The following is a 21,913-nucleotide window of genomic DNA, read 5'->3' as shown; positions in this document are numbered from 1 at the left end:
AATATAACTTTGGACGCTTCTTCTATCATCTTATAAGAAAATTATCATATGTTATGGAATTTTTTGCTGATCACTTTGTTTGAATCACGATATATATTTTACAATTTCTGAGGGTTTTTCTTATCCTATCCTTCTCCACAGTACTCTCTAACAATATGATGTGTAAAACCTTTGAAGAATATGCAAAAAGTGAGTCTTGAGAGATACTGTGATGATTAGATAAAACTCAATGTATTTTTATATGTCATCTACATCATTTGTAGTCCACTGCTAAGGGTTTGTCGCTCTAACTGCCACGACCCGGTTTTGAGTCCAGTTACATACAAAAACGTGCTCTCAGACTTTGACATACTTTATATGTAGAAATAAAATGCTCATCTCTGGTATTGTTCAGAGGACCTGACCAAATCTGGGGGTTCCACGGGCCATAGTTTGGGGACCACTGGCTCAACATTTTTTTTCCTTGAGAGTGTGTGATTCTCTTTTTGGGGAAATTTCTTGTCAATTGGGGTCTTGCCAAAAAGTCAAGTACACATCCCCTGGGTGTTACATCCCTCACACAGACTAAGAAGTGCTGGACACTGCAGAGCCTTGTCTTCCATCTATTATGCATAACACCGTACTAACTGATTTTTACCACTGAGACGTTTCCAATTAATTACGGACAAAATCTCCAAGCTCTACTTTTAGTGCCTGAAAGAAATTCTCTGGTCACCTTTTTGTTAGAAATTGTACACACTGGATTGATTTCTGTCTGCTCTCTGAAATGGCGGATGATGTATTTTCTTTCTCAGCTTTGTTTATTGTGATCCACTTGTACAAAGCTTTATATTATTCAATTTTTCATTACTTGGCTGTGCAAACATGCTAGAAAACACCTTGTTTTAAACTCCCTCTAACGCACTTTGGTCAATTTCTTTTGTTCAATGAATAAAGTGACTTGACCTTTACTGTATATTCCCCATTTGTCGCTTTCCAATTAGAGGTCAGTGATCCCTATGATTCACATTACTGATTGAGTCAATGGCCATTTTCAGATTACGTATGACCATGACTATGTTCACTTGCAGGCAATATTCGGGTTAAGGTCAGAATTTGGCTCCCTAAAGCATTCGGAATAACGCGTTTATATGCATTTTTGCATGGTAGAACCCATATAATCTAACGGGTTGGCATGTATTCCATATTATTACTGTGGGTTAATGTTTCTTTTAACTCTTAAGTCCCAGACATTTTCTGAAAAGAGGATCTACCAATTTGGAGCATGTGACTGATCTTCCAACACCAGGAGATTTCTAGTTAGTGCTATAAAAAGAGAGACCACCAAATTAAGGCGGGACCCTCATCTTTCGTCAGTAAAAGGTTTGTTTCTAATGTATTGATTTTTTTTGTAATTTGTGTAGAAAAAATGAAGGTTTCAGCATATTTTTGTGTTTTCAAGTAACATTCTGTGTAAATAATATTCTTGGGAAAAGATTTACATTTTGCAAGTTGGTGTTTTATTGATTTCTATGAGGTCTGATGTCAAAACACTGTCTGTAATGATCAGATTGTTTAAACACAATCTTAAAGGTTCCTTATTGTCAAATGTCATGTTGGGGCTTGGCAAAACCTGGCACACACACACACACACACACACACACACACTTGGCGTCACAAATGTTCAATTGGGCCTGTTTGCAGTTTGCAGAACAGTAGCTCCAAGTGTTAGTCAGTTTATTACGTGCCAATGCTTCAGCTTTTGTATCTACCTATGAAGTCTCTGCCATCAGTGCTCCTTTTTTCTTGAAGCGTTGTCTGCTTATACTCAATGGATTTTACTCCCCTAGAAATGATTTGAGGTAAGATCTTGAGTCCGAGCACGGCCCTAAAATATTAGGAGGTTAAGGACTGGCTAGGATGGGCTTCTCTTTCGCTGATTTTTAATTTTTTAAATTTTTTTTATTTACCCATCATTGTTCTTTTTTTGTCTCTCAAGCTCTATCAGTGCCACGCATCTAAATGACAAAACTGCTGCTATGGTTAATGGTCCAATATTAAATCTTTCAAAATGATGACCCCTGAACATTTTTCTGAAAAAAAAATCAATCAATAATAGAAAATAGTCGATAAATGCAACCTCCTCAGGCACTGGAATATAATTGATGGAAATGTTTATACATTCTGTACATGTCTTATGTCCCCACGGTGCAGGGCACTCCGCGCTCCCCCCGTTCGTGCAGTCCGCGTCGCCGGTTACAAGCTTGGATCTCGCTCAGAAAAGCTGGGTCAGGATTAGCCCAAATCACCTAGAGTACTCCCGAGTCCTCACAAATTATGAAAATTCGGGTATGCTTTGTCCTTTGTCCCTCAAATCAAGTTAAATGATCCGGCTCAGGCTGGGTTGGGCTTTAATACCTTTTGGCCCTTGTCAGGTTGTCTTGGATTTTTTTAGGCCCGATCTTACCTCTACCATAGACTCTTCTTTTGTTTACAGCAAGGTATGTCTTGCTTTCAATTATACTCGTGATGTAAGAACGTCTCCCACAAACCTCAAAAGAGCATCCATTTCTCGAACTCTCGATTCAAGAGTTGAAAGAGTTAGAGAAGTGTTCTCGAAGCAAATCTTTGTACTCGATGAAAGAACTTTCTCATCCTCCCCGTTGCCCTTCCCATCCCTTCTCCTTCCTCCGTACAGTAGCAAGATCCGGACGCATGTTTCCCCGTTGCGGCACCTTCATTCTTCTCCCTGTACAATAGTCGATTCTCCATGGTGGATTTGCGCGGGGCTATTTTGAGCTGTGCGCTGGCTCCTACATGCGCCGCCATAATCCAATTGTGATAGCGTTAATTTTGAAAGCTTTATTATTGAAATTGCTGAGACCTAATTTTCTGATCCTGTCACCGTTGACGACCGCTGTAATCGGGTAATTCAAGTTATTCCAGGCCATTAAGTCGCACGCAGGAACTTACTGTGGTCATTGAGGCAGAAGGCAAGGAGGGAAGAGACAATTGAGTTGTTACTGTCTTCTGGAAGTATGTTTTGCCATAGCAAATCCTGAGAAATGTTATTGCTCTTGACCACTGAAAATCTCTGGCTGCCATTTGAAAATAATGAATATACCTCCAAGCCTGTGTGAGGATTGGCAAACCTGATGAGGTTTTTCCAGTGGCGGGCTGTGTATTTCACACCCAGGCCTTCTGAATTAGTGATGCGTCGTTCGCGAACTAATCGGCTCTATAAAAAAATATAAATCTAACTTAAACAAGACTGTACACAATGAGACAAAGAAGAAAAATGACGGATAGATTTAAAAAAAAAAAAAGAAAAAAAAAAAGGATAGTGAAGCTCAGCCTGACCGGGCCTGAAATCTGGGTTGGCCTTGGGCATCGTACTTCAAGTGGCGGACAAAACATTTTCCGAGTTTCTCGCTTTGGATTTTTTTCAACCTTTCGCTATTTAAATCAACACAATACATTATACCTTCTCTAGATAGTTCTCTTCTAGTTAACGGCTGCTGGCACGATCACTTTGGTGGATTACTGCCCCTAACCAATCACAATTTGTGAAACCGGTGACGTTTCCCAAGGCCCGTTAGCAGGCGCTGACTCTCCAACTTGGAATCTGATTTCCTAAAACAACAGCTTTCGAACTGAACACTGATGTTACAGTACACAGCCTTCAGGATATTTTTAAAGGCTTCTGGGTAGATTTCTGAGCCCAGCAACAACTAATTGATGAAATCAACCAGGGAGAATCGATGAAACTAAGCTGACAATTTGGAATTATTTGATAAGCATTAATGGATAAATTGTGATTCATGTCACTTTCAGATATTTTCTAGGCCAGCAGAGAAGGCCTTTCAAACTCTGAAAACCCACCACTGGGATATTCTAACAAAGTTGACTGTGTTTTGAGTTGTTGTGTTTAACGACTGTTACCGTTGCTCTGTTAGTTCTTTAGTAGGCAATCTGTGCACGACCACACATTGTCTTGAAACCACTCGATAGGGCTAGCACCAACAAATGCAATTCTTTTTTTTTCTTTGGTTGCCAGGAAACTTGCATGGGTCTTTGGCAAGTCCACCTAATAAAAGAACAGAGTTGTGCGTCTCTGTGTGTGTTTATACTGCCTGGCCATTTAACGCTTTGTGGATTTGTTTGTGCCACATTCTGGGTTTTGGTGGTGATTGTTACTAGGTTAAAAGTTTGGACCACTAGAATCAAATCAATCAGCAAATAGATTGAAACATCAGCAAGAAGTGTTTTCTTGGAGGTCTTCCAAGACTGCGCATCCATGAGATCTCAAATTCTTTGGTAAGTCCGAATCACTTTTATATTAAAGATTACAACTTCAATGAAGTACTCTGAAAAAAACGTATTTTCTTATTTTCAGTTGTTTTTGTCACTCTATTTAAAAAACTTTTTCTTTTTTTTAACTTAAGAAAAATGCCAATAAGATGAGCAACTTATTGTTTTCAGTACAATTTTCTTCCAAAAACTGTTATCTCTTGAAATTACAGCTACATACTAATTTACTTTTTTGGACTCTTTTTTTGTGTAGAATTACTTTATCAGGCCTGTTAAACTTTGAACACCTTTTTTTAAAACAGGAATAATATTAACATTTAATTTATGTATACTAAATTTGAATCATTAACTGACAAATATCGTGTAGAGCAGTGTTTTTCAACCAGTGTGCTGGGGCACACTAGTGTGCCGTGAAACCTTGTCTAATGTGCCGCTGGAATTTGCCCAATTTTATCTTTCTAAAAAATCAGGCCATTATTCAGTATTTTTGCTATCTTCAGACGACGGACTGTAATAGTCATCCATATCAGAAGGTGGCAGTAGATTTTTATATACTTTTACATACTTATGATCTGCTCCTGAGGTAGCACAGTACATTTAATAACTTCATTTGTTTAACAAAGCGATTTAAGATTGCACTGTTAAAAATAAAAACATAAATAAAGCATGTCATTCTTTTTTATTTTAAGTATTATTTTCTTCTTTTTATATACTAATTATTTGCTTATGAGGTAGTACAGTGAAATATTTGACATAACTTCATTTTTGACAGACGGTGTGCCTCGGAACTTTTCTATAAATAAAAGTGTACCTTCGTTCAAAAAGGGTTAAAAAACACTGGTGTAGATTATCAACCAATATTTTTTATAGTATCAGTGGAATCTTAGAACTAGAATCAGGGGTTTGACTAACTCCAAATTAGTGTCCAAGATGGCCGTCACTCTTTGTATGCTGTGGTTTTTTGCATTTTGTGGTTGCAGCAATCCATTCTTATTTTCCAGTGTGATGTCCCGCTTAATTAGGGTCATAATGACACGCAATGTTAGTATGACATGAAAACTAATTGTTTATGTTTACAAATAATAGCTGTTTATTTATTAATTGTAGTAGTACCAACTGCATAAGTACAAAGTATCAAATATAAGTGCAAAATGTTTTTAAAATCTATGAATAAACATTTATATTGTCTGTCTACATTTATATATGTATTTGTATTTTGAAATAATTTATGAATGTGTATCTGGTTGTAGTTGCAATTTACGCATATTTGTTTTTATGTACATTTTTATTTTATATATACTTTTTTTTTTACTTGATTTATGGTCGGAGCATACAGTGGCTACTTAAGAGTTTAGAACAATCTGGCGTTTGCTTTTGAATGAACAAAATATCCTAAATCAATTTAGATTAGAAATCCTAAATATCTTGGTGTCTTGAGTTGATGTTGATTTACAGGTTACACTTTGAAAAAATTGCTCATAGAGATAAAATATTGTTTTTCACATTTGTTAGCAACAAATAAAAATCTTACCCCATTGGCAGAAAAGATGCCCATTTTATGTGTAAGTGAAATCTAATTCTTAGATATTTTAACTTCATTTTATAGTAAAATGAGAAAATACATATTTTGAAAGGACACTGTAATATTTGACCACTAGATGTTGCTGTATTGTAGAGTGCAGCAAAAAATGAGGATGAATTCAAAGTACGGAGACTCAAAGTGACCAAAACAGTATCATTTCTATATATATATAGCATTTTACAAGGTTTTTTGTTTTTACCGGTACCCGTAGCAGCAAGATGGCTGACAGTTATATCAATTCCGTCTAGGCAGGGTTCTTGTTATGTAAAAAAAAAAAACAACTGTTGACTTAAAATCACATCTATATGTATTTTTGCTTACTATTTAAATGTATATTCTTAAATATTTTTTAACCACTGGGAGGAACTAAATAATACATTCTTTTGATATCGGGTCTTGATAGTATAATTTTGGCATTTTTAATATCGCAGTATTATGATCCTGCTAGCTTTGCTACAGTCCTAGTGGACATACTTAACTATTTAAATTAGTTAGTACAGCTGCTTAAACGTCTTGAAAATGCTTACATTTTAACGTAGAGTTTTCAAGGATTTAAAAGTGCTTAAATTTGGGTAAAGTGCTTATAAATGCTTGAAATTGTTGCCATATTTCTCAACAAGTCTGTTTAAAAATGATGTTGACACTGCTCTTTGTCGGCTTTGCTGTGGCATTGCCTTTCTTCTCGGCAGCTGGTGTTAGTTTCTAGAACACCATCCTATGAAGTGTCATCCACAGATCGCCTCCAAGTGGACAGGTGTCTGATACACCTAAACAAGGCACTTTGAAACATCTATAAGTGCAAGGATTATGTATTAATTATGAAAATTTATGGGCCATGCAAAAATTTAAGATTGTGTTTCCCAGTTTTAAACTGTAATGGGTGGAACTTCCTGCAACTGAAAGTTTGCTACATGTTACTGTAATATGTAACAATATAGAGAGATATTTGTCTAAAAAATTCTGGATAAATGCACACGCAAGATTAAAAATCACCCATGTAAATCACAGCTATATTTGTGGCTCTGCAAATTATATGATTCAGATTTGATTTTTTTCTTAAATGGTACTGGAGAAATTGGAAAATTGGCTTAGAAAACCCTTAAAAATTCTTTAAAATTGTACGAACCCTGTAGATTTAATAATTAAACTGATGACGTCCAACACTTTTCCTTAAGTTTTCCATGTTTCCATGGGCAATTTTTAACAACACAGATTCATATTTTACAAAAGTTACAGTAAAGCCAAAATTTTAGCTACTGCGCCAATCTAATCTCTCATCGATGGATGATAGCCGCTTCCCGGAAAACGCTATAACATCGCGTTTATGCATGCTTCAGCAAGGGAGCGTTTTAGCTTTCATTACAGCGCCTGTCGTTTAAATCTCGGCTCAGTTTGATGCCGCTTGCGCTAAATTTACCCCGTAAAATGTTTCTGTCAACCTGTTTTACCACCCTTGAGGAGCTTATTAGATACTGGGATATTTCCCATCTTGTCTCCTATGCTTCAGACTCCAGCGGCGCCTTTTAAATTATTACACAGTGTACTATGGCAAACCTTTCTGTGTTGTAGAATTCCTGCTTGCTTATCTACACCGCTCCAGTATTCTATTTCGCATAACCTGCCATTTGAGCAACAAGAACAGCAAGCCTCCGGCTCTCCAAGACGCAGTTTTCGGGGGAGCCAGACGTCAACGTTGACACTGAGCAGCTATTCAACGCAAGACCGTAAGAGCAGCTAACAAATCGACTCCTTTGAGAATGTTCCTTTTCTGTCATTATGTTGACATGACAACCCCGCTAAAGAACAAGTGGTTATAGCTCGGCACTATATAATCGTCTACATTGAGTCCACGAGGTTTGCCGAATATTACCTGTCTTCAGTGTCAACATGCGTTGCATCCTGTTGATTGAATGACAGGACTGTGGTGTAACCATGGCAACCAGGATGGAGGTGACACTGCTCGAGAGGAGGATAAGCATGGAAGACTGTAAGAAGCTACGGAGTCTATTTTTTGTGAGTTTTTCACCTTAACTAGTAGTCTCCCATTATCGACGGTGAAGGAGGCGAAATATAATGGATACCTTGCTGTGGCTTCCTATAGTGGCAACTGAAGCTTATCTCAGAAATGCCTTACAATCCAACACCTGGATACAGAAGAAGTGTGAACGCATCACAGTTCATGGATCCCTTGACCGCCTTATTTAAAAGCTAGATTTAGATATCATACTTTGACAGTATTCGGCGGTTTAAAGTTGACGGCATAAATATATGAGAGAGAGCGCGAGAGAAAGAGAGAGAGCAAGTGTGACCAAAAGAAAGGCAGACAGAGATAGAAAGAGAGCGGAACACAAAGAGGGAGAGTGAGAGAGAGCATGACAGAAAGAGGGAGAGAGAGAACGAGAGATATGCATAAAAAGGAGAGAGAGAGAAAGAGAGAGAGAGACACACAAAGATAGAGAGAAAACAAGAGCTAGTGGGACAGAAAGAAAGGCAGCGAAAGAGAGATACAAAGAGAGAGCGGGACTGAAAAAGAGGGAGAGTGTGAGAGAGCAGGACAAAAAGAGGGATAGAGTGAGAGAAAATAAGTATTTGAACACCCTGCTATTTAGCTATTTCTCCCGCTTAGAAATCATGGAGGGGTCTGAAAGGTGTATGTCTTCTGTGAGAGAGATAAACTAAAAAGAAAAATCCAGAAATTACAATGCATGATTTTTTTAATGAGGCTGTGTAGGCTGTTCAAATACTTTGTTTCTTTACTAATATATATAATTTGTATACAGTCTGTATAAGAAATAATAAAATACATAAACAGGTGCCCAAATGGAGAAGGCAGAAGTTGAAGCGTTTAAGTGCTTACCCCGCTTTAATTTTTTTCCTTGCTGGTAGGACATATTCAAAAACCACAGACAAAACCTTACCCCACAAAAGTAAATCAATCAATCAAAGTAATCAATTTGTAAAATAATAATATTATTGCTAGGATTTCCTATGATACCCTAAGAAACTTTTAATATATTAATCTTATTTGGGGTATTTACATACACTACGTATATCTAATACTTCTAATGTATTTTAAATAGCGGCATTTTTAAGGTTATCATATAAGTTGTTGAGTAAATATCTTTTAGATACCTTTTGAGCGGCACAATAATTTTTCAATGCTTTGCGAAAATATTGAACCTTGAAGTTATGGATTGCCCTTGCAAATTTTAGGTATTATATTTCTTATCTCACTTTTTTTTTCTTCTTCAAACTAAGAGGAAAAAAAAACTTATGTATAAATAATGGCATGAAATAAATCATTTTTGTACAGTGTATTTTTTTTAATATTACATTTTCATATATACTGTAGTTACATGTTTGCATATTCTCTTCTCGAATTACGCAAAATAAAAATATATTTTTTAAGGGAAAAAATAACCTTTAATTTTAGGTAATTGTATTTTAAAGACAGTTTTGCATTGTAGATGATAGGAAATAGCTTTAGGTGAAAGAATAGAGACGCATTACTTTTTCTATACACATTTCCCCATTTCAACTCATTTGCAGTGCTTAAGATCTTCCAATCCGTCTCATTTGGACCTAGATCTCCCCTGGGATATCTCGCTCCTTGTCCAGAAGTGAATTCATCCGTCTGGCTGGCTCATCGGTCGGTCACCACTCCAAACAAGAGTACGGCTTGTTGTTTGACAGCGCGTTTGCCAGTCAGGGAAACCATGGCCTCTTCCCCGACAGCAAGGCTGGGACGGAAGAAGGTCGAATCGACTGGGAAGGGCTGTGCTCTTTTCTTCAGCAGGATCTCTCTGAAAAACTGAAGCACAGACGAGAGAAACGCACTCCTCTCTGGAATTCGCCTCGCACTATGACCTGCCCCCATCGAGAACCGATCCAAAAGGTAAACGCCGGCTGACCTCTTGGACGACCCGGAGGACGGTTAAGTGCGGGGGTCGGCAACCTGGAGCTGCATGTGGCCCTTTAGTGCCGCCCTAGTGGCTCCCTGGAGCTTTTTTAGAAATGCTTAGAAATGGAAAAAGATCGGGAAGAGAAGTATACAGTATATATTGTTTAATGTGATGGTTTTCTGTAGGAGGACTATACGAAACATTCACTTAGGTCTTGGTGAGCTAGACCAACGAGCAGACACACGAGCTGACTGACTTAAGTTTTTTGGGGCGCAAAGGGAAATAACAAAAGGTGTTCCGCTCATGGGGGGAGAAAACAGGTAAAAATGCAGTCCAGAAAACATGAGTGGCTGGCGAAATTCAGAAAGTCCAGTATAGATAGACAATAGGTATATTCAGGCAGATAAAAAAAACAAAAACCAACAATGATCTAACAGCTTTTGCTGTCGGCACAGTCCTTTAATACTTGGTTCCTGGTTAGTCGTAGAGTCATAAATTTAAACTTCCTTTGTAAACATTGTACATTGAGGCTGCAAATAATTTGTTGGGGTATATAATGTTATAGTCAATAATCCTAATTATGAATCTTGATGGTACATGTGCAAAGGAAGAGTTAGTATCCTCTGGACTGACGGACTTAAGTTTTTTGGGGGGGCAAAAGGAATTAACAAAAGGTGTTCCGCTCATGGGGTAGAAAACGGGTAAAAAGGCAGTCCAGAAAACATTGTTGGTTTTTATAAGTCCATTATAAAAACCAACAATGATCGAACAGCTTTTGCTGTCGGCACAGTCCTTTAATACTTGGTTCCTGGTTAGTCGTAGAGTCATATATTTGAACTTTCTTTGTAAACAATGTACACCGAGGGTGCAAATAATTTTTGGGGGGCATTTTATGTTATTGACAATAAAGCTAATGATAAATCTTGAAGGTGCATGTGAAAAGGAGCAGTTAGTCTCACTGTGGCGTGCTGGCTCCTGGCAATTATTAATGTTTCCCAATATTCTAACAATAATTGGAATAAATGTCAGATTGTTTTTTTTTTATTCGGGAATACCCTTTTTTCTTTTGATTTAAAACATAATTTTATACAAGGCGTTCCACTTTTTTGTGGCTAACAAATTTTTTTCGAGTCAATTATGGCTCTTAAATAAAAAGGTTTGCTGTTCCTTTATTTTGTGTAAGAGAGCCAGTGTGTTCATTTGCAGGTGGTGTGCTTTGCAGCTGTTATGAAATAAGAATTAAGGTCCTTCATCTAAATGCCTCTACTCATTTGAGATAAGTGGCTTCGGAATCGTAAAAAGTTTAACATCTATCAATTAGTATGCAAAGTGCCTACGGCCGCGTAGAAACTGAATGTCCGCTGCTTCGGTCTTGCGGCCCGGAGAATGTCAAACTGTTACTTGGCTTTTTCAAAATGGTCTCAGACGACACCCTGTTGTGACCCCCAGTCACACAAGTGACTTTTAAAGGTTCAGATTCTCAACTGGTGAGTCAGGACCCAACTGAAAATTAAATGAATTGAATCGAATGAGAGAAGCTTCGATTGGCTAAGGGAGTAGGTTGTATTCTGCCTCATGACAGTAAAGGTTTCAAGAAATAAAAAAAAAACCTACTTCTTGCATGACTATAAATAAAATAATCAATATCGTGCTTAATATGCAGCTCAGGTAATGCCTCTTATGTCACGGTTGCCCATTGCCCTCACTTGGACGAGCCCGTTTGGCGCCAGCTGCAGCTCGTTGCCTGATTTGCTTCCCTCCTATTTAAGCTCAGTGCTCTCACTCACCCCTTGTCATTCCGTCAACGAACCTCTGCACCCGCAAGACGTGCGTTTTGACTCTGTCCGGTATCCTGCTTGTGTATCCTGTCCGGTATCTATCTCGTCCTGTTTGATATCTAACTCCAGTCCCCAGTGTCTGGTATCAATCCCATCTGTCTCGTCCTGTCCGATATCTTGCTACAGTCTCCGGTTTTCGGTATCGATTCCGCCTGTCTCATCCTGTCCGATATCTTGCGCCAGTCTCCAGTATCCGGTATCGATCCTGTCTGTCTCGTGCTGTCTGATATCTGACTCCAGTATCTGGTATCGATCCTGTCTGTCCCGTCCTCTCCGGTATCAACATCGTCTGTCCGGTATCTGCTCGTGTATCTGGTATCGATCTCGTCGGTCTCTGGCTTCCTGTTTTTCTACGCCGGCCTTCTGTCTTACTTCTTCCGCCGAATCACTGGCGTTTGTGTTCACGCGTGAAAACGTTACGCATCTGGGTCCTCCTGCTGTTCTGGTTCTGACAATTTGTACTGAGTTTGGAAAGTAAACTCTTAGTGAAGGGTGAGATTCGAACTGAAATAAAATTAAATTTAATATCCTGTTTAAAAATAATGTTTTGCACCCCAGAAAGTTTTAAGACATTTAAGTATGCTTTCTTTTGCAAAGGTATTTTATTTGTTTCCAGAAATGAAATACATTTTTCATTTATTTTAGCAAAACTGTAGAATTTAGAAGATGTGAGATAATTTTTCTTATTTTAATATTTTTTACCCAGGGTAAGAAAACAATCTTAAATCAATTGAAACCATCGCTAAATAAAACATGATTATTTTTACTTATTTGAAATACTTTTACTAAAAAACATGGGGACATAGATTAAAAAAATGTGGTAACAATGAGTAATGGGCTTGAAAAAAAAAAAGTTAATTTGGATTTTTGTGCCAGAAAAATTTAGCTGTTTGTGGAATTGGGGATTCTTGCACTTGGGGCTGCTGCAACTCCAACACATCTTTATTGGGATTTGGTGACCCCCCAAAAAGCTAGATTTAGATATCATACTCTGCAAAAGTATGTCAAAGTTGTGGCACAATGGTTCAGGCCATTTAGAACTCAGTTGAAAGCAGGGGAGCCACTTTGACCGGCCGCGGTAGTTAGTTGCCTTCAATCTCATATACAACATAAAACATTCTTTTGGCACAATTTAAATATAATCGGAAGGCTGTTACCTCACATTATCATAGTTTAAGTGGGCTTTCTCCTACATTTGTACACTAAATTAGGAGCCACAGTGATACAGTAGAAATGGAATTCGGACGCAAATTGAACAGCGTGTTGTTCAACACTGTTTCTCTCAGTTTAGAAAGTAAACTTTCATAAATTAGTTATGTTAATGCTAAAAACAGTCATGTCCTGCTTGAGATTGTTGCAATATTTTTTTGTGTTTTTTTTGTTCAATTTCAAACTAGGTGTTCTGAAATGCAGTTTGAACATTTAAACATCTCAGATATGTTTGAACGATACATTTTCTTAATTTTTCTTAATTTCTGTAAACATCAGTTGTGATTTAGGACCAATAAGAAAACGCAAGTCTATTTGGGGCAACAGTTGAGAGCCACTGATGCATTTCACTTGGGGCTGTGATCGCGCATGCCTTCAACAAACAAAATCAGTTTCTTGTTTACTGCCCCAGGATACTAGGGGTAGGCGATATTGGTAATTTTTGTATCGCTCCGATTTGAGTAAATACAAGCTAGTAACAATTTATATTGATTTTAATTGCTTGGAAATGTCAATGATCATTGAATAATTGAAGCCCTCTTTTCTTGAGTTTTTATTTAAGATCAACAAAGCACAAAGATTTTAGGCACTAAAAATATTCTATTTTTACTAAATAATTACAATGCGAACCTTAACCGGTGACAAAAAAAGAATGTAAATATATTATTACAACGGTTTCAGAACAAAAGTCAAGAGAGTCTAACCGAAGCAATTTATACAAAATTAAATATAACAAAGTCAACGTGTAATTATACCTTACATTACACAATATTTTGAAAACTAAGTCAAAGTGCAAATCGTGTAAACAATGCCATTTAAATACTTCTACAACAACTGTCTCAGAACAAAAGTCAAGAGAGCCAAACCGAAAAAGCAGCAATGTACCAAAAATACAAATACGGTATACTATTTTGAAAATAAAGTCAATAGTGCAAGTACAGTGTAAATACAATTGGATCAAGTTTGAAAGCTATAAGTCATGTATAAACTTAAGACATTATTATTGTGATAGCTAAAATGGGAAGACCTTATTGATCCCAAGACATTAGTAATGATTCGATCCAAGTGCTATCTATCTATCTATCTATCTATCTATCTATCTATCTATCTATCTATCTATCTATCTCCCTTGTCACGTCCCTCGAGAGGGGCGACCGACGGCAAGACAAACACACATAAACAAAGAAAATAAAAAGGGAAAAAGTAGCAAAAAACACACACAAAAATCATTGGACCATGGCCAACCCAAATGCCCCAACACCCAAAAGTCAAGCCCCTCGGCACCCAAGCCGGCCACGCTTTCGTCCCTCCAGATGAAACGGGACACAAGTGCTAGCTCAGTATCAATAATTGGATCGATCCAGCAAACCTTGTATGATACTGTTGAAAAAATATGTAACATAAATAGTGTCAACTGCTCTGTTCAGGTAGCGTACCTACCGAGTTGGGGTCAATACATGACCGTGAGCCGAAGAGGATTGCTAGGACTGTGGGACTGCAGTGAGATGTCACTTTTAAACACCCAGCGACTGAAAAATTGCACGCTAAATGCCAAAGACATGTGGGTGACGGATGTAGTGCATCTGCAAAATGTACACCAGGTAATTAAACGACAACTCTCACTGTGTCCGAAGCCTAGATTTCTATTTAAACCCTAACAGTTAGGCGAAAACTGGTTTATTTACTGAATTTAAAGCACCAGAAATACATTTTTAGTGTACCATTAATCCCGGACTACAGAACGCACTTGATCAAAAGCCGCATGGGCAACTTTAAGGGACAAAATTCAACTTTGTTTTCGTACTAGCCACATGCTATATTGATTTGGTAACCTGCATTAATCATGAATTAATTAAACTAAAAGTATGGATGGATATAAATAAATTATCTTTAAATTCAAATAAAACCAAAGTAATATTCTTTGGTAATCCCAAGGCAAATCAAGATTTAGAAGTAAAAATGGATGGCGCTGCAATAGACGCTGTATCAGAAATTAAGTTTTTAGGGGTCATAATAGACAATAAATTGGAAAACACACATCAGACACATACAAACTAAAGTATCTAAAAGCATTTCAGTAATAAAGCCAAATTCCTTTTAAACTATAATGCATTGTATTTATTATATTGTTTTCTAGTTCTGCCATATTTAAGATATTATGCAGAAGTCTGGGGCAATAATTACAAAAGTTCACTACAGCCCCTTTTTATCCTCCAAAAACGTGCAATAAGAACCATTCACAGGGTAGGATATACTAATATTCAGGGTTGGGTAGGGTTACTTTAACTGGATTACTTTCAATTATTTTTGGATTACTCCAATACCAAATATGCTAATAAAAGACAAAATAAACTAAATATGAATACAATTACTAAATTTTGTGCAGGCTTGGGGAGTAACGGAATACATGGAACGGCAAAAATGATGTTGGCAAGCTGTTTGGATTTATTTTTATTCTGTTTCTGTCGCATTTTATGTTAGTTTTGCCGGAGATCAAAAAGATCAAAGCCCGGAGAAATCTTACCACGTGTTGTGAGTCATAATTTTATTCATATTTAATTTCTTTTGTCTTTTTTGAGCATATTTGGTATTGGAGTAATCCAAAAGTAATTGAAAGTAATCCAGTTAAAGTAACCCTACCCAACCCTGCTAATATTTTATTCCTGCAGTCCAAATTATTAAAATTGGATGATTTAGTAAAAATTTTCATTTCACAACTGCTATTTAAGGTCAACAAAAACATTGTGCCAGACAACATCCAAAAATTATTCATTCGGAAAGAGGGAAATGATAACTTAAGGGGCTGTAGTAAATTCATAATCTTAAAGGTGAGAACTACCAGGAAAAGTATGTGTGTGTCTGTGTGTGGAGTCAAACCTTGGAACAATTTATTAGACGAGATCAAACAATGTCCAACTATTCACGTGTTCAAATTTAAATACAGAAAAACTCTACTGGCGGAATACAGAGACACATGGAGGGCTGGGGCATGGGCCGGCGGAGTGGAGGGGTAGGGTGAGCGCGGCAAAGTGCCTTGGCGGCACTTGCTCCCATACCTGACCTGACCTGTCCTCGCCGCATCCTTATACTGCCATAAAAATTAACTCATTCACTTTCACTTCTTACATTAAACAAAAAAATCAGCAGGGTAATGTCTAGTACAGAAAAGTAACACATTGTGCTGCTATCTCTTTTTCGGGCAATGTCTGCAGCGGTCATCTCAAACAACTAGCGGAGCAGTCAATAATAATTATGTTGGCATTAACATATATGCAGAAATTCGAAAAAAAAAACATCCTCAATACAAAGCCCAATGTACTGTACTGATTTATTTCAGAAGCCTATACAATCACAACAGCCTGGATACATGCTGAGGCATAGAGAGGAGACCAAGTATTGCCAGTACTCATAAAAAAACACAGATAAATGCTTGGATTCCTTCCAACAAGCGCTGCGGGCTAATTTCATATTTTAGTGCGACAGCAGGTTAATAATTATTGGGTCTACTTTTCCTATCGGGCTGGAAACTGAGATGTCATGTTATTATTTGTCCAATAACAGTCAATTATTAGAGTGTACCCCTCCTTAGTTAGTAACTGGTGTCCGCATGTAATATGTGTACAGTATTTAAAAAACAATAAGTCATATCGTGTTGTTTGATGCAGTGTTTAAAATGTAAAGAAAAAAAAAAGGGGCTTGTAGCCTGGAATTTACGGTACTCAATGGCTAGTCCATACTTACCCCGCCCTCTGAAAAATCAAGTGGTTTAGTTCAGCACAACCTCAGAGAACACAATTATGATAATTGTATTATTTATTCGAGTATAACGTCAAATAAATTATTACATTTTCTTGAAATATATTTCCCTTTTTAGCCATGATCATCTTCTATTTTTCTGTATTATTCGCTAAACAATGAAAATTCACACAATTACAGTTTCATAACACACACTCCTTGGTTACGTTTTTAATCATTGCAAGGTTAATGAATATGCTATTTTTATTTATTTTATTTTATTTTAATTGTAAGTAATTCCAAAGTTTTGTGCTTTGGAACATCCGGCATGCAAATGTTATATAGTATATTTTGTCTATTATATGGATGTATTTCTGAATTGTGGCTTTTGTTTTGATTTCTTCTCTCTGCTCCATAGATCGCAGTGTCATTCACAAGCAAAGAAGTGTGCTTTTACGACATTCTATCTAAAAAAGAATTCAGCTGCAAATATAAAGTCCAGGTAAAAGGCTGTAAAAGTATTTTTGAAAAATGTTCTTTTCGTGAAAGTCATAGTTTTTTTGGTCGTCACAAATCTACAGAAGCATATTGCTGTCAAATCAAGTTTTGAAACTATTTTTCTTTCATGGTAAGTTTCATTTTTATGATTTTGAGTAGGTTTCAAAGAAAAAATAAAAATGTGTAAGATATTTCTACTCAAGTTCTGATTTCTTAAATGATAATCCTTAAAATATTATATTTGTTGTATGATAAAACTTTGCAATATACTTTCATTTTTCTAAATCAAAAACGTTACGTAGTACAAAGTAATTTATTATGCAAAAAGCTTTATCTTAACTTGAAAAAATGGGGCACTTGTAAAATTCAAACTTAAAAAATGAATGTACAATGTGAAACTTGGAAAGTTTAAGAAAAAAAAGGGAATAATTTGTGTAAAAATAACTTTATAAAATGGAAAACAATATGTGAAAGGTACAGTGGAAATATGCAATGAAAACGCGGAAAATTGTCATGTAAATACGTTTAACTGATTATATGAAATTGGGAAACTTAAGTATAAACATGAAAGTATAAACATGAAACGTCAAAATGTTTACCTTATTCAAATATAAAACTTAAAATGCAAAATTACTTGAAGAACATGAACGCTGCGCTCCGAGTGGTAAAAAAAAAAAAAACTAATTCATTTTATAAAACAATATTGATTTGAATAATGATGAAAAATATATGAATTATCATATAGACATCCACCCATCCATTCTCTGCACCGCTTATCCTCACTTGGGTCGCGGGGGTGCTGGAGCCCATACCAGCTTCTTCGGGCAGTGGGCAGGGGACACTCTGAACTGGTTGCCAGGCTACATAGAAACAGACAAATCACTCCCTCATTCACACTAAGGGACAATTTGGAAAGGCCAATTAACCTGACATGCATCTTTTTGGAATGTGGGAGGAAACTGGAGTGCCCGGAGGACACCCATGCAAGCACGGGGAGAACATGCAAATCCTGCACAGATAGGCTGGTAGTTGGATTTGAACACATGACCCCAGAACTGTGCCGTGCACACGCTAATCACTGCGCTGCCGTGCTGCCTTATCATATAAACGTCCATCCATCCATCCATTATCTGCACCGCTTATCCTCAGGATGGACGCGGGGGTGCTGGAGCCCATCCCAGCTATCTTTGGGCAGTGGGCAGGGGACACCCTGAACTGGTTGCCAGCCAGTCGCAGGGTACACAGAGACGGACAACTCGCTCGCTCATTCACACCTAGGGACAATTTGGACCGGCCAATTAACCTGACATACATGTTTTTGGAATGTGGGAGGAAACCGGAGTGCCCGGAGGAAACTCACGCATGCACGGTGAGAACATGTAAACTCCACACAGGAGGTTCGATCTCATGACCTCAGAAGTGTCCCGCACACGCGCTAACCACTGCGCTGCCGTGCTGCCTTATCATATAAACATGCATTTTGTAAATCGCAGGTCGCAATTTTTTTTACATGAAAGAGCCTAATGCAAAGGGTCACTTTGGGGCTCCATACTTGTATTCTTTGTGCTTTTGAGCACTCGTTTTCGGTTGCACTGCACAACACAGCGACGTCTAGTTGTTGAATAATATGCACTGTCCACTTAAATCACCGGTGTCAAACAACAGTGAGAGAAGCGCAAGAGGAAAATGAGCTGTAGTTTTAAATATTTCCAACAGATGTCACCAAAGCTAGTTAACACTTGCAAAACAACTGTGGTAGTATTTCCCCAATTCTCTCTGACTCACTTATTTTTTATTTATTCCTCCCTCTTTTTGTTTCTCCTGTTCACTCTCTCTCTTTCTCTCTCTTTTTCTCTTTTCTCTATTTCTCTCTCACTCTCTAACTCTTTCTATTTTCTCTCTCTAATTTACACTTTAATTCTCTTTCTTTCCCTTTTTTGACCTCTCTCTCTCTCTCTCTCACCTCACTTTGTCTCTTTTTCTCCTGCTGACTCTTTTTCTTTCTGTGTTTCACTTCTCTTATTCGCTTTATCTTTCTCCTTTTTCACTTTCTTTTTCTCTCTATATTCATTTCCCCCTTCTTCTCAATTCATATCTCTATTCTGCTCTCTCTTTTTCTCTCACTGTTACTCTGTCTCCCTTGTTCTCCCTATCTGTTTATCGCTCTCTCTCCCTCCCTCCCTCTCTTTCTCTCTCTTTTTCTCCCTCTCTCTTTCTCCTAAATTTACTAGTCCGGCCCCGTGAGATTTTTTATAGCATTTGTGGCCTCGGCTAAAACGAGTTTGACACCCCTGACTTAAATAAACACTTCTTTTTGTTGTTTTCTAGGGTTTAGGGTTTACTCCATGGTGCTTGGACTATTGGTGGGATGCTGCCAAGCCAAATCAGTCAATCCTATCAATAGGTGACATAGGTGGACAGGTGATATCTTATTTTAGCAAGTTGTTTTATGGCTAAATATGTTAAAATTTCCCTTTTTTTTCTTCTATTTTTTTTTGCAGGTCACGGCTTTATATTTCACATCAGCCCAGGTCTGTTTGTTTGAGCAACGTCGGCGTTGGACAGATTCTGATTCTGCCGTCATCGTCCAATGGGACGATGTGGCAAAAGGAAAACATCACTGTTGTTACATTGTACAACATCGTTCCCACAATCCAGCCTGGGTTAGAAAAGGTACAACACCGCAAGCAGGATAGCTTTGACCTTGGTCACATTTTCTCCCGGCAATTGTGAACAGTGTGGGGCGTGTTACTGAAAAAAGTAATAGCTACAAGTACTTCATTTCAAAAGTAATTTGGTTAATCCTCCGAATTCTGACACCAAAAAGTAGCGCATTAAAAAGTATGATCGAGTTACAAATTACCGTATTTATTAGCAGGGTTGGGTAGGGTTACTTTAACTGGATTACTTTCAATTACTTTTGGATTACTCCAATACCAAATATGCTAATAAAAGACAAAAGAAACTAAATATGATTGAAATTACTAAATTTTGTGCAGGCTTGGGGAGTAACGGAATACATGGAATGATGTTGGCAAGCTGTTTGGATTTATTTTCATTTTATTTCCGTCGCATTTTATGTTAGTTTTGCCGGATATCAAAGAGATCAAAGCCAGGAGAGAAAGCTTACCACGTGTTGTGAGTCATCATTTTATTCATATTTAGTTTATTTTGTCTTTTATTAGCAAATTTGGTATTGGAGTAATCCAAAAGTAATTGAAAGTAAACCAGTTAAAGTAACCCTACCCAACCCTGTATATTAGCGTAGAAGCTGACCCCTAATATTCCTTTAAAATAGCCACATAATGAAAGTAATAGAAGAAAACGTGTACATCAGCCTTCGGAATCAGTAACGCTTTCATATTTCTTGACTTGTGCAATCTTAAGAGCTTGCAAAGGAACACTTAGCCGAGACTCTCCATATCCATTTTGGCTCCAAACCACTCGAAGATCTCTTTCTTTATTTCTAGGTGCTTGTCCAAGAAGTTTTCTTTGTTTCTCCAGGCATGTAAAGCAAAAATAATTTCACAAATAAAAAGACCGAAATTTAGCAGATTTTGACTCTTCACAATAAAACAATATTTTAATAATAATGCGTTACAATAGTCGCCACTGAGAAGCGTATATGCTTTACCTGTAACGTGTTCCATTTTAACGGGTCATCCGAGATGGGTAGAGTAGCCCAAAATTTTACTTAAGTAAAAGTACTGTTACTTCAGAATAATATGACTCAAGTAGAAGTAAAATCTAATTACTCAAATGATTATTGAATAAAAGTAAAATGGTACTTGGTGAAAAAAAAACTTAAGTACTGAGTAATTCTACCAACGTCTTAATTATTTATTTATTAAAACAACAACAACAACAACAACCATTCAATCAGATCATCAAAGTCCATCCAATCAACAATAAATTACAAGTCTGTGTACCGTATTTTCCAGTTTTTTTTCATAGTTTTGGGCGGGGCCGTTATTTATACTTGTGTAAGACGCATATGTGAATGTGAAATTATTAAATATTGTTAATATATCATTGAGTTTTAAACTTTTATTACCGGTTACTGTATATCACGTTGCCTGTTATTTTCACACTAGATCGCAAGAGGGCGCGTTAGGCAGAAGGACAAAGACGGAGAATCGTCTACCTCTGGGACCTACCGAGAGTTGTTTACCGGGGAGTAGTGTATGTATATAATATGTCCATCCATCCATCCATGATCTGCACCGCTTATCCTCAGTAGGGTCGCGGGGTTGCGGAAGCCCATCCCAGCTATCTTCGGGCAGTGGGCAGGGGACACCCTGAACTGGTTGGCAGCCAATCGCAGGGCACACAGGGACAGACAATTCGCTCACTCATTCATACCTAGGGACAATTTGGACCGACCTATTAACCTGACATACATGTTTTTGTAATGTGGGAGGAAACCGAACTGCCCGGAGGAAACCCACGCAGGCATGGGGAGAACATGCAAACTCCACACAGGAAGGTTTGATCTCATGACCTCAGAACTGTGCTGTACACTCACTAACCACTGCGCCGCCGTGCTGCCCGACCTGTATTATATGAGGTATATTTCTACACCAGTCACCTAAACAATACTCATGGACCCAGTGAAAGGCACAAGAAAAATTTCCGTTAGCCTCATGTCATTAAGACTGCAGGCTGCTTTAAATCACATTTCTTGCAGCAGTGCTGAAATTAAATAATGATTGATCCTAACTGTTTCCAATTCCTGAACGCACGTTCCACATGAATTTGTGGAAATATTGATATTGTAATACGAGACACAGTTACAGTATTGGAAGACCCGGTATTGATTTCTTGGTATTTTGATACTGATCTAGGCATTACTACCAAGC

At 37.6% G+C, this 21,913-nt stretch overlaps 1 protein-coding gene across 1 annotated transcript in view; it reads left to right on the top strand.

Annotated features, from left to right (window-relative positions):
• The first annotated feature begins 7,319 nt into the window (after positions 1 to 7,319).
• LOC148358742 (cilia- and flagella-associated protein 337-like) overlaps positions 7,320 to 21,913 on the top strand; it is a 77,193-nt gene continuing 62,599 nt past the window's right edge. The window contains 7 exon segments of the mRNA XM_088346173.1: positions 7,320 to 7,596; positions 7,790 to 7,885; positions 9,459 to 9,767; positions 14,249 to 14,422; positions 16,975 to 17,058; positions 19,383 to 19,475; positions 19,556 to 19,727. Coding sequence (XP_088202299.1) covers positions 7,805 to 7,885; positions 9,459 to 9,767; positions 14,249 to 14,422; positions 16,975 to 17,058; positions 19,383 to 19,475; positions 19,556 to 19,727 — 913 coding nt within the window. The 5' untranslated portion in view covers positions 7,320 to 7,596; positions 7,790 to 7,804.

Source organism: Urocampus carinirostris, chromosome 10 (genome assembly GCF_059441175.1).
Source record: "Urocampus carinirostris isolate Australia breed hairy pipefish chromosome 10, RoL_Ucar_1.0, whole genome shotgun sequence".
Classification (NCBI taxonomy): Eukaryota; Metazoa; Chordata; class Actinopteri; order Syngnathiformes; family Syngnathidae; genus Urocampus; species Urocampus carinirostris.
Note: the sequence above shows the minus strand (reverse complement) of the source record. Positions and strands in the feature narration are given on the sequence as shown.